Raw genomic sequence first — 12,781 nt, forward strand, 5'->3', positions numbered from 1 at the left:
TTCAAAATTGTTGTTGAATTGATCATGAACGATGTACTGAATTTTAGTTTCCGAAAGTGTACCTAGCTTCCGCGTCCTATCTCAATATTTACTACTAGCTAAAAAAGCTTCAAACTTCCCAAAAAAATCTAAATTTTAAACATTAAAATTTTGAATGTATAATGTGTAAATTGTTTATACACTATATTTCTTTTCTCTTTGACTGGAGTAGCTGAATATAGCGTTTGCAATAATTGGGTTATCTGCTGTACAACTTTGGAAATGAGGGAAGAAATAGGCAATCCATTTTCAGGTTGCCACAATGGATATAGAATATATGTGGATATTATAACAGGAAAATGTTGTCAATTAAAGTTTCTAACATGAACATCACTTATTGGTCAGTGCATTCATTCAGTAGGATGGGTGGGGATGGGGGAGATCGTTATTTTAGCCAGTTACAAGTTTATTAGTGTACGTGATAATCTGGTGTAGGATCCAATTAATAATAAATCCATTGTTTATATAATATTCTTTTTCTTAATCATTATGAATGTATGTAGAAAAAAATGCGTATTTCTTAATTTTATGTGAAAATGTGCAAAAATTTAGGTTTCTATATATTGCTTAAAACGCAGTTTTTTTACAGCATAGAAAAAATGTTCTCTTTGTACGCTCTATTTTTTGCGTAGAAATAACATGACAATTTTAAATTAAAACTGACACATCTACAAGGACAAAGAAATAAAATATTTTACCATGCAAGGATTACCAGCCGCAACAGTACAGGGATCTAAAGGGACAAGACAATGGCCGATAAATTGATGTATATCCTCAAAGATAATACAAAAAATACCCCTTTATCGAATACAATTAGTGGTTGAAACGTTTGGACACTCAACTTAATGAACCAACAAATCAAAATTCAACAAAAGTCCCCAATGTTGTTTAACTAACGTATAAGAAAACATTAATGTTAACCTTTGGGGACTAGTGTAATAACCTTTGGGGACTAGTGGAATTAACCTTTGGGGACTAGTGGAATTAACCTTTGGGGACTAGTGGAATTAAGAGCCTAATTCCCTTCTCTCCCTGCATTAAATTAGAATTGATAAGAGCTAAATAAGGGCAAATGCGCGATAAATATGAACATTACAATAACATATTAATCTTGGTGCAAAATTTGAGTAAGGCAAATCATTAGATGAGCTAAATCTGAGATAGCTCTTGGGAATAAAGATATTTGGGAGGAACAATCTGGTAGTATCTGGTTCAGAACTCAAATATATTGGCAAAGAAGACACACAAACACACACAATACACATACTCACACATGTACACATACACACATTTATACACATGACACATACACTTGTAAAGTGTCAGAACTGTATTTTCAGAGATTTAATAAATCAAAATGTTATAAAAATATAATTATATTGGTTACAAATCTGCTTAAATACAGAATACTGTATTATAGATCGTACTTTATATCATAGGAATCATCTTGCAAATTTAATTATGGAAAATCTTCGCTTTTAAAAACAGTTAACCTAATGCCTTTTTGACAGCCTTTAGATTGCAATTTATAGTTTCTGACAACTAAATTAAACTTATGTATCAAAACAATCTCTTTAAATCAATAGTGGAATGGTCTCATAAAAATACATGCCTAGTGAAGTTTGGCAGTATCATATTGACATACAATTAAAATGTTTGTGTCGTCGAATAAATATGACAAAAATGTTTATGACTGGCTTATTATTTACATGGCTTATTTATAATTTTGACTATGTTTTTATGTATATTGTTAAAATATCAGAACAAAAGTTATCAGGGTGTTATCTATAATACAAAGTAAAATGTCTATCTGTCCGTCCTGTAACCACTGAACCGATTGGATTTTACTCTTCAGGGAATATACCTACTGGTCCTGGGCTGGTTTTAGGCTACTTTCTTGGGGCGTGGGACAACCCCCCCCCCCAAAAAAAAAATCACCCCAAAATTATTTTTACTATTTTAGACAGTTAATTTAAAATGTGGTGGTGGCAGCACCAGAGGTACTTAATTTTTTTTTAATTACCTCTTAGGGCAAAGCCCCTAGGGGCTAGGGGCGAAGCCGTTAGTCCTATTATATAAATTAATAAGTATTTTTTAGTCTGAAGATTACTAATTCAATACTATTTGTGATGTATAGCAATGGAATATCAATGAATATTTATCCAATAATTGTAATATTAATATACTGCATAGATATTATATTAATATATACTAGTAGCTTCGCCCCTAGCCTCTAGAAGCTTCGCCCCAAGAGGTAATGGGAAATCCCTCTCCTATGACTTTATGACCATGAGACCATGAAAATCTGGTGAAATATCCAAGTAATATTGTAAAGACCTTTCTATAGACACCTTAACCAGGTTTCTAACTCAATCCTAGCCAATTTGGCATAAAAAAGACAGACCCATCAAACATTGAGACATGAAAGGTCTTTCTAGTCCTTGATGTTTGACAGAGCTTTCTTTTTGATGCCAAAATGGCTAAGATTGTGTTAGAAACCTGGTTAAGGTGTCTATAGAAAGATCTTGACATGCCCCATCAAAAATTCTAAACATTATGGGGTCTATCTACAAGTACTTAAGACGTTTTGTTCTTTTTTTTAAGACAGAGCCGTCATGTCTCAATGTTTGATAAGTCTGTCTTATTGATGCCAAATTGGCAAGGATTGAGTAAGAAATCTGGTTAAGGCGTCTATAGAAAGGTCTTTACATGCCCCATCAAAAACATCTGGACATTATGGGGTCTATTTACAAGATATCAAGTACTTTAGACAATTAATTATTTTTTTCAAAAAGACAAAACTGTAAAAATTTGTAATAAAATATGCACTATCCATGTAAGGAAAAATTCTCCACAAGGGCTAGGAATCGAGCTGTAGTGCTCAGGAGAGGTGAGTAGAAATCAAAATTCAATAGTGTTTTCTCATTGTCATTGCTTGGACATGAAATGGGTCATTTTTTGTTAGTTTTTGACCAAAAATGTAAGGTTTGTATTGAAAAGAGTGAAGCGATCAGGTTTTTTTTTAAGTTTTGACCCCTACACCAAATTTGAGGGGGATGTAAGCTACATAGTTGTGTAATACAATCAATAATAGGGCTTTTATACAATATTATCGTCAGGGGGTACGTGTGAGCCTTGGTGTGATAAAGGCAGAAAAGCCACCTAGATAACGAAAAAGAGACTTGTGTGATGTGGACTTCTTTCAAGGAGGTGTAGAGTTATGGACCCCTACAGAGGTATATCTACCCCCCTTAATTTACTAGGGGGTGGAATAGTTATTTCTCGCATCGCATTATAAACGGCTTTCCGCGGATATAGAATGTACAATTATAAGATTAAAACCAGTTTTAGCCCCTAGGTGCCGTAGGCACGGGCTAAAAAAACTGGTTTTAATCTTATGATTGTACATTTTTAAATTCGTAGAAAGCTGGATATAATACGATGCTAGACATAGTTTTTTCGTATGGATGAGAACCGGTTCTTATCCACCGGATTCGAATGAATACGAGAAACAACCTTATTCTACACGCTTATGAATAACTAAATAATTATCATATGTTGGTGTACTATCACTTCCGTCAAATTTATAGCGCAATCAAAACTTAAAAGTACAACATTAGTTTTCCATTCAGGAAAATTTATCCTTTAATTTTTTCGTTACTGTGTTATTATTGCAAATGATAGTCACTTTGCAGATATGACACAATGCGAAAGTTATGACACACCCTTTAGGTTTGTTATCACATTTATTATCAACATTTAGTTGACCATTTTCATATCAGGGATAGAACTGATTTTGTCCATATTATTTTTCCCACAAAATTTTTATATAAACGAAGGATTGACAAACGTCGAAGTGGAAACTTAACCTAACCTAACCTATTTTAAACCATCTTGTATATTTTTAAATACCTAACCACTGCGGGGGTTTTATTTGCATATTCATATCTTAACCTAACCTGTAGAAATACCGATGTTTGTCATTCATGCGTTTCATGCGTTTTTGTGCCTTGCGGTCTCTATAACAGATCACATAATTAATTTTTAAAATTAAAATAGCAAAGTACAAATCAGCCCAGGTCCTGATAAAGCTTTCCTGAAGGAAAACTAATCGTTAGTGAGATCGAATTGGACAGACAATTGACTACGTTGTACTCTAGGATATCTTAAAGTAAATTTAGAGAATTTTTTTTCCAAAGATATCCTTTCCCTCTCATACTTGGTTTTCCGAACAATACAACTTCCTCCCGAATTTAAAGCACAATTCCATAGATTTTCATGAAATTTTTCTACATCTAATACTTGTCTGTGCATAGCAAACATACTGCTAATTATTTTTTACATATTACCTGAAATTTATGTTATATCCTTATACAAAAGTAACAGGATGTTTTTGTGTGTGTCTTTTTAAAACTAGAATTAAAAGTTTACTTCCTTACCCCCCCCCCCTTTCCACCCTCAACTCAAGTGCCCCCTACAAGCGCCTAAAGGCGATCCCTTAATTTATGATAAGTCCACAAGTTAAAATCAGAATTTTAATAAAAATTAACTTGTTAAAAGCGAAGCTTATCTATATTTAGGGTTGGTTTGTCCATTCAAATGTATTCTCATAACAATGATTTTAAGTAGTTGTACTTTGTCGCGCCCCATAATGTTGCCATCCTTGTTATAGAAAAAAATAAGGACTAAAATACCCAAAACAAGCGAATCTTCTCAAATGAATAAGTAAGATTTGGTATTTATATTTAAGTATACGTAGCATAGAATGTACGCTTGGCGCGTGCACAGAGATTTAGCAGGGTTGCTGATTAATGATGGTGTAAACAATGCACCATGGAATACCTTTAGAGGACTGGATACACCAAGAGGTCTTACTTTAGCGTATCGCTGAACTAAACTTCGCAAAAATGCATGAGTGAGGAAGCAAAGCAGTAAACACATTAATTCCACGGCTTTTGCCTTCAGGTTCTAACTGCAATTGAATGGTAATAAGTTGAGCCTGTTTTGGGCCAATGCATTCATCACCTGACTTATAATCAGTAGGGACCAATTTAATACGACGCAGTGTTACACTTACCAGAAAACAAGCGGATGCGCTACATGGTCGCCACAGTCGCGAGATAAAACAAAAAAAAATTCAAAACATTAATGTTACATACATGATTGTTGGATGTGAGAAATTGATAAAAAAAAAACGTATTGTATAACGTTTGCGTTACAGACAAACAGACAGAGATGTATTATAGAGTAGATTTGGTACTTTAACAAACATTGCCCAATAATACCATGTATATTTGTTTCAACAATAATTGTTAATATTCTTATCGCGAGTTTTGATGATAATCTTTGGGTTTTCTTGGAAAAGTACTTTCTTTTTGTTTAGTTAATGTGAGAGGCTTCTAGTTCCCATAGCTTCTTCATTATTTGTACTTTTGTTTGTTAATCAGTTTCGTCGTAAAAAAAAGACTAAAATAATCAGTGAAGCGTTATACTTCACACCAAAATGAAGCTGTCTAGAATTATAAGCTCTGTTGCGTCCATATTCAATCCAGGAAAGTTGAACCTGGCGGACAAACGGATCCTGATAACAGGTTAGCGCTGGAAAGTGTCATGTGTGACGTCATAAAAATACGTCCATTATCAATATTTCCTATCATCTCTCCTTTTAAGAAGTATTTTTATGACGTCATTCATGAGACTTTCTAGCACTTCGATAACAGGCTGTGACTCTGGATACGGATTTTCCCTGGCGCTATGGTGCAAGGAACAGGGGATGCAGGTGACCGCCTGTTGTCTCCAGCCGGAGAGTTCGCCGGGCCGGTCACGCCTCTCTGAAAACGGCATTGAAACTGTTGGTCTGGATTTAACAAGCGTGGACAGTATCAATTCTATTAGAAAAATTGTTCAACAAAAATTTGAATCTAAAGGTTAGTTAAGAATATTGTCGCGAAGGTGATAGGTTCGAATCCCAGCACGACACGACATAACTAAAGACGTTAAAAAAAGTTCCTACAGCTGCTATGTCAGGTGCGCGACATAAATAGTTAGAGTAGGGACAATGCCTTGGCCCAAGACATGCACAGTTAGGAATTCCAGACAAGGTAGTGCAATCAAAGGATTGGTTGATTGAAGGACGTTTAACAATATAATTACCATGAACAAGAAAATCATATCAGTTCAGCGGAACACACAGACAGACATTTTGTTACTTTTATGTAGAATATGTTACCTATTCATAAGTTTAAATGATAGACATAATATATCTAGCTGCTGACCACCTGACCTCAAAATTCGTCAATTTTAAAAAGGGATTTCTAGCAGACAAACACCATGGCCGGTTTGTTCTTCAACTGATAATCTATTGGCTGATTTAGAGAGTATGTCTACTGGTAATTTCCATATGTTACATAAGAAGTACCTTTAACCATAAACTTGTTCAGGTTTAGATTATCTTGTGAACAATGCCGCGTTCCTTGTGTTTGGCGAGGCCACCTGGCAGACACAGACACAGGTCAACAGACAGATTCAGGTCAACATGACTGGGCCTCTAGAGGTAATTTAGTAGTAGCGCAGCTACTGTGTAGTTATAAACGTTCATCAGTTCGAGTCATAAATTTAGTAATTTATCAGTAACTTTGATTTTGTGATCGACGTATTTAAAGAATAATAGCAAGCATTTTTTACAATGGGCGTTTTCTAAAGTTCAGGAATTATAGAAATTTAATAGACTGTTTCTAAGATAATATGTATACATTTCTGGCTTTCTAGATTGTTTTTAAATGTTATCCTATTTTATCATAAGATCTATACAATAAAAACATTTTTTTTTGAGAAAATTATATTTTTAGTTGATGAAAATTTGTTTCCCGTCGTTGGTGAAATCTAAAGGAAGAATAATCAACATGATAAGGTATTTTTTTAAAACCAATTTCTAATAATATTGCATAAAACAAAGGATAATTACGTTCATTAGTAGCCCAGCTAGTTGAGCTAATAAGCTAAACATTAATGACCAAAAAAGACCTTCCGATCGACAGATGTATCGTATTATAGAGAATTTTTCACGAAAACATATAAAAAAATCGTAACATTAAAGCCTGTTTGTCGGCCTCTAGCTTAGTGGCCAATAAAACTGGAAATAATCCTAAAAAATTTTCTTTTACTATCCGCTAAAAACTGTTTATAATACGATGTATTCAATAAGATGTATAAGTTGGAAAGAATTCTAAAGTTAGAGGGAAATTTGAAATCTTCATCACATTTTAAGGATTTTTTGTATAATTCGTTTTTTGTATAATTCTTTATCTAAAAACGGAAATACAATTTAAGTTAATTAATTTTGACCAATAGGATAGGCGGATTGAAAACTACCTTAGCTCTAATTGGTTGAATGATAAGCTTCTCCAATCAGAGCGCAGATAGTTTCAATCCACCAATCTCAGATGTCAAAATTAATTAACTTAAATTGTATTTCCGCTTTTAGATAAAGAATAATACAAAAAACGAATTTTATAAAAAAAATCCTTAAAATTTGATGCAGATTTCAAATCTCCCTCTAACATTAAAATTCTTTCCAACTTATTTATCTTAGTATTCAATACCATTATTGTATAGTAATTGTACTGACTGTCCGCTGCCAACACTAGCTGTGTACACAGCCTCTAAAGCTGGACTGAAGAACCTGACCATAGGGATGAGACCGGAGCTTAGCAAGTATGGAGTCCAGGTAATACTACAATTTACACAATCCGCGATCGTGACTCAACACGCAGCGCATCCACTCGTCGTCGGGGAGTTGATAGGTTCGAATCTTGGCTTTACACCGCGTCATAACCAGGTGCTGCTGTATAGCCAATTAATTCCATAAGAAATTGTCAAAAATTTAATATTTTGTTGGAGTAAAACTTATTTTTGGTGTAGCTGAAAGGGAAGTGGGTAAGAAGGGAAGAAAAAAGGAAGAGGGTTGAGGGGAAATTATATTTTTTTTAAAACCAGCCATATCAAAACAAATTCTTCCGTCTGCTATATTCAAAACCAACACAGCGAGTAGCGACATTTCATGCGCTAGTACCCAAACTCAGTCAGACACTGCTAAATTCTTGCACATTCCCTTTAAGCCAGTACCCAAAGTCTGAGAGTCCTAAAAATTGAATATTCGACCTATGTCCTCTCCCTTAATCCCTGCTTTACACTAGTATTGCATTTTATCAGGAATCTCAAGACACCAGACAATGGACGATAAATTTATGTACACCCCAATCTTTAGAAAAACAAAAGTAGATAAAAAATGAGCAATTTGGACACAAGTGATTATGCAATGAAATTTTGTTAAAAGTTTTTACGCCAACAAATGAGATATAATTAATCAAATTACCATTATAATTTACAGTCCAATGTCCCCTCGAGCCCTTATATTTATTGTTAAAAAACCTGACATAATTATGAGTTACTCAACATCCACTTCATGCCAAAATGCCCTGAGGCCCAATCTTTTGTAGTTTACAGTTAAAACATCCAGAAAATGGTAATGCGAATTTATTAGCAAATCTTTTAAGATAAATTTTGGGGAAACAAGAACCTTCCATATATCTGTATTCAAATATTTACGAGCTTATATATTATTTAATACCTATATTTTTGACGACTTTTATTACACATAAAGTGTCAATTTTCAATAACAAAAGACCCCCCGCCTCTCTAATGGGTTAGAACCTGCGACATACGGGTAACGTATCTTGATTGATTGATTGATTGATTAGCCATAGTTTCTTAGGGTTTGGGCCTAAGTAGTCATGGAGTAGGCTGAGACACTTTTGTCTAGCCACTAGGGCTATCAAGCTCCACGTTCAAGCACATCATGACTTGACCCGCTGTCGTATCTATCATTCTATGGTTGAGAAATAGGAGATACTAAATATTAAAGGCGAAAAAAGCTAGTTTACAGAATAATTGAGTTAGAAACCTGGTTAAGGTCTATTGAAAGGTTTATACATGCCCCATAAAAAAATCTGAACGTTATGGTGTCTATGTACAATAGAGTGGCCCAAATGAAGGTCTAAATCGCTTTTCAATGCGCTGAAAGTTAAAATAGGTTATGCATTGTTTGTAGATTTTAGCCCTATAATTGATTTTAAGAAAAATCTATCGCTACCTCGTCAAATGTATTTTTATTATCACCTTTTCTTCCCCAATTAAGAAAGCCTTACACAAGATATAAAGCAAAACATCAAATTTTCTGTCTGTTTGTTTACAAACATTGAAATGAAATATTAAAATCACCAGAGATCGGTTTTTAATAAATGCCGCGTTTTTTCGACAATTTTTTAGACATTGATTGATTGAACGAAGACGATGGGAGAGTATACAACATAAGAATTTAAAATTTTAAAATTGTTATTTTAGCCATACAACTTAAATCCATTTTCGCTGCATATTTATCAATGCATCTTTTTTAGATCTGTATTAGACATTATACAAATGGCCAAAATAATAATTTTAAAATTTTGAATACTTTAGTTGTATACTCTGCTAAAAACCTTATTCCATCTTGAAGATCAATGCCTCGTACAATTTTAACAGAGTATACAAAACTTGAAAATTCAAAATTTTAAATTATTATTTTAGCCATTTGTATAATGTCTAACACAGCTCTAAAAAGACGCATTAATAAATATGCAGCGAAAATGGATTTAAGTTGTAAGTTGTCTAAAAAATTGTCGAAAAAACGCGGCATTTATTAAAACCCGATCTCAGGAATAAACATATGAAGAAAGAAAGTATTAAAATATATTTTTGCACAATTACAATAATTTGGGAAAGCTAATTAATAGTGCAAAATCATTGAAGAAAATTAGTTAAAGATATGCCTTACTCTTTTTACCTGGTTTAATAATAAACAATCAAATTATTTTTTGCAATATTAATTTTTTATTAGTATCCTTTTTTTTAGGTTGAATATGAGAAGAAGTGTAAAACATATTTTTTTACCTTCATTTAATTTTTTATTTAAATAAATTGTCTCTTTATTGGCGACAATGTCTGTTGAGACATGAAATTTATTAAAAACACTTTTTCCTATTTTATGTCTTCAAAATGTAGATTTTTTGAGTTTTTCATCATTTTCTTCTTATAAGACTAATACCTACTGTTTTAGTTCAATTTCTTACACAAATTATCAGTTTAAATAAAACAATGTTTTTAGACGTTTTTCGGAATTATTTGGCAGGAATGGCGGTTCTGTCTACTTTTTATAATTGCTTCATATTTGAACTCTTGTTATATTATTTTAGGTTGGCAGTTATTTAATTATTTCTTAGTTAAAACCATAAAAATATGAAGTTTTTGATAAAAAGCTTAAGATTGAAATGTCGAGGTCAATTTTCATTGTAGAGAGGTCTAGTTTTCACTAATAGGTCTACTTTTGAGTCGGTAACAGCTTCAAGGAATCAGCAAATTGATATGGTAAAGATTTAAAAAATCATGTATTTTTGGGCCAGTCTAATCTATAAGATTTCAAGTAATTAAGTCGGTTTATCCTATTTTTTTAGAAAAAGGGAAACCTTATTTGCAATAAAATATGCTCTCTTCTGGTAGAACAAAATTCTCCACAAGGGCTAGGTCTCGAGCTGTAGTGCTCTGGAGAGAGGAGTAGATTCAAAATTCGATATTTGTTTTCTTATTATCATTGCTTGGGTATGAATTTGGTTATTTTTTTATTAGTTTTTGACCAAAACTGTAGAGTGGAGCAATTTTTTTTAACATCCTTTATTTTACAGATGATATTGGTGAACCCTGGTGACGCCCCATTCCATACCCAGCTGTGTACAGGTCAGCTGCCTCACTACCAGGCAATGCGCAGAGAGATGGCCCCAGCCCATGCTAATATTCTTGGTGATTATTTTTTCAGGTCAGGTTTTCCTTTCATGATTTGTTTTCAAAAAAAAAACTAATGCTATTGTGAATTGACGGGAGGAAGGCATCTGTAGTATCCTAGATTAATTAGACTTCGTTATACCATTTTAAAAGAACAATTTTCTAGCAATTCTATACTCAAAGTTAAAGTTTGTATGATACACAAAAATTGTGTGACGGACAAACTTTTTAGAGACTGTCAATTTAGATGTCCAAAGGGCCATACAAATGACAAAAAGCACTAAAAAAATTTAATTGGTATTTCTCCCAAGTTAAGAATTCAGTCATAAGCGGAGAGGGAACATTCAATTAAAAATTACATTTTGTAACCATGTTCTCTTGGTCGTTCGCTTAAAAACTTTGGGTACTTTTATCAAATTACGATTGGAAGGTCTTAAACTGTAGCATCAATTAATTTTGTTTGCCATCATTGTGAAATTATTTATATTTATCGTTCATTGACTTATCCCTGTAGATCTTTGAAATACTAACATCTCCATTCAATTTAAATAAAATTTTAGATGCCAAGAAAAGTTTACAACCCTGTTTCCCAGCTGTGACGTGATGCAGCTGCAGGATCCAGGTTTCTACAGGACCATGCACACAGTGCTCACTGCCAGACAACCAGCTCCAGAGTATGAGAATGGTGAGCTTGTGACGAGAATTATCTTTGGTATGATACGGATGATGCCAGCATTTCTGGCGGACAGAGCCAGATTGGCATTAACTAAACTTCCACAATATATTAAGAACTAGAGTTGGCTCGATATAATTATCTCCCTATTGGCTAGTTTTCTATATGCATATCTATTTCTCAATAAATCTATTTTCCTCACCCGGCATTACTATCTAAAAGAAAGTAAATATTTAATAATTTAAATGATTTTTAAAAAAATTTTTAAATTATATTTTTTTCTTTACATTACCATCACTAAAGGGTTAATGATGCTGATTACAATTTTAGTTTAATATTTGACCACACAAAATGTCGCCACAATCGAATTCTTTTAAAACAGAGTTTTCTTAAATTTATTATATTATAAATTTAAATTTTCTCTTTTATGATTAGAAATTAAATACATCAATATAAGGTAAATAGCTACATGAAATAAAAAAAAGGAATTTATTTTTAATAAAGTAAAATAATGAGTCTTATCGTTCTGGGCAATGAGAGTTTATTATGGATTATTGGAGCACTATGAGTTTTAGTCATATATTCCTTGGAAAACTTGAGCTCGTTTATAGACATTTATTTCCTATATAGATCTGACATGGATCTTGAAGCAAGTAAGCAGGCCGTTTTGTACATGTTAAAAATGGGAAGATTTCATTAAATAAAAGTTATCGCAAATATACTTAGTAAATAAGAATGATTAAAGTGTCTTCTAGACTTCAGTGTAAATCAAATGAGGGAAGGGAGGGAGGTAAAACATGAAGTTTTTAATATCATGCACATTTCATTAATATAAATGATTAGTTTGAAATTCCCAATCATAACTAAACCAATGTCATTTATATAACAAGATGCGTAGATTTCATTTCTGGCAACCAGAAAAATTTAAAGAAATCTCATTTTTGCGAATATCAAGCTTGAAAATTTCAATTTCAAATTTCATTTCCTGTAAGCTTACACTAGTAGTTCATGATAAAGTTGATAAAAAAATGTTTACTCCCTTGGGAGTGATTTTATAAAGTACTTATTAAAGCAAACTTGTTCAGGATTTAAATGTAAGAATCATGATTGCGCGGAAACTCCTAGAGAAACTTAATTCTCACAAAATTAAGATTTCTAAGGATGTTATGCTTGCCAGAAATAAAATTTACACATCTT

The 12,781-nt window shown here is 32.9% G+C and overlaps 1 protein-coding gene across 1 annotated transcript; it reads left to right on the forward strand.

Annotated features, from left to right (window-relative positions):
* Window positions 1-5,459: 5,459 nt before the first annotated feature.
* Window positions 5,460-11,724, forward strand: LOC145317604 (retinol dehydrogenase 5-like). Its single transcript, XM_080158747.1, has 7 exons — window positions 5,460-5,630; window positions 5,760-5,966; window positions 6,480-6,592; window positions 6,888-6,949; window positions 7,654-7,765; window positions 10,815-10,945; window positions 11,472-11,724. The coding sequence occupies exons 1-7, from the start codon at window positions 5,543-5,545 to the stop codon at window positions 11,704-11,706; spliced, it is 948 nt and encodes a 315-aa protein (XP_080014873.1). The 5' UTR covers window positions 5,460-5,542; the 3' UTR covers window positions 11,707-11,724.
* Window positions 11,725-12,781: the final 1,057 nt, after the last annotated feature.

This window comes from Acartia tonsa, chromosome 4 (genome assembly GCF_053477335.1).
Source record: "Acartia tonsa isolate MP-2025a chromosome 4, ASM5347733v1, whole genome shotgun sequence".
Taxonomy (NCBI): domain Eukaryota; kingdom Metazoa; phylum Arthropoda; class Copepoda; order Calanoida; family Acartiidae; genus Acartia; species Acartia tonsa.

Bases quoted from the DNA above. Each gene is read 5' to 3' on its own strand.
- LOC145317604 (XM_080158747.1), top strand. From the start codon at position 5,543: ATGAAGCTGTCTAGAATTATAAGCTCTGTTGCGTCCATATTCAATCCA. The intron at 5,631-5,759 runs GTTAGCGCTGGA...CTTCGATAACAG, and splicing joins CAAACGGATCCTGATAACAG to GCTGTGACTCTGGATACGGA. The intron at 6,593-6,887 runs GTAATTTAGTAG...TTATATTTTTAG, and splicing joins ACATGACTGGGCCTCTAGAG to TTGATGAAAATTTGTTTCCC.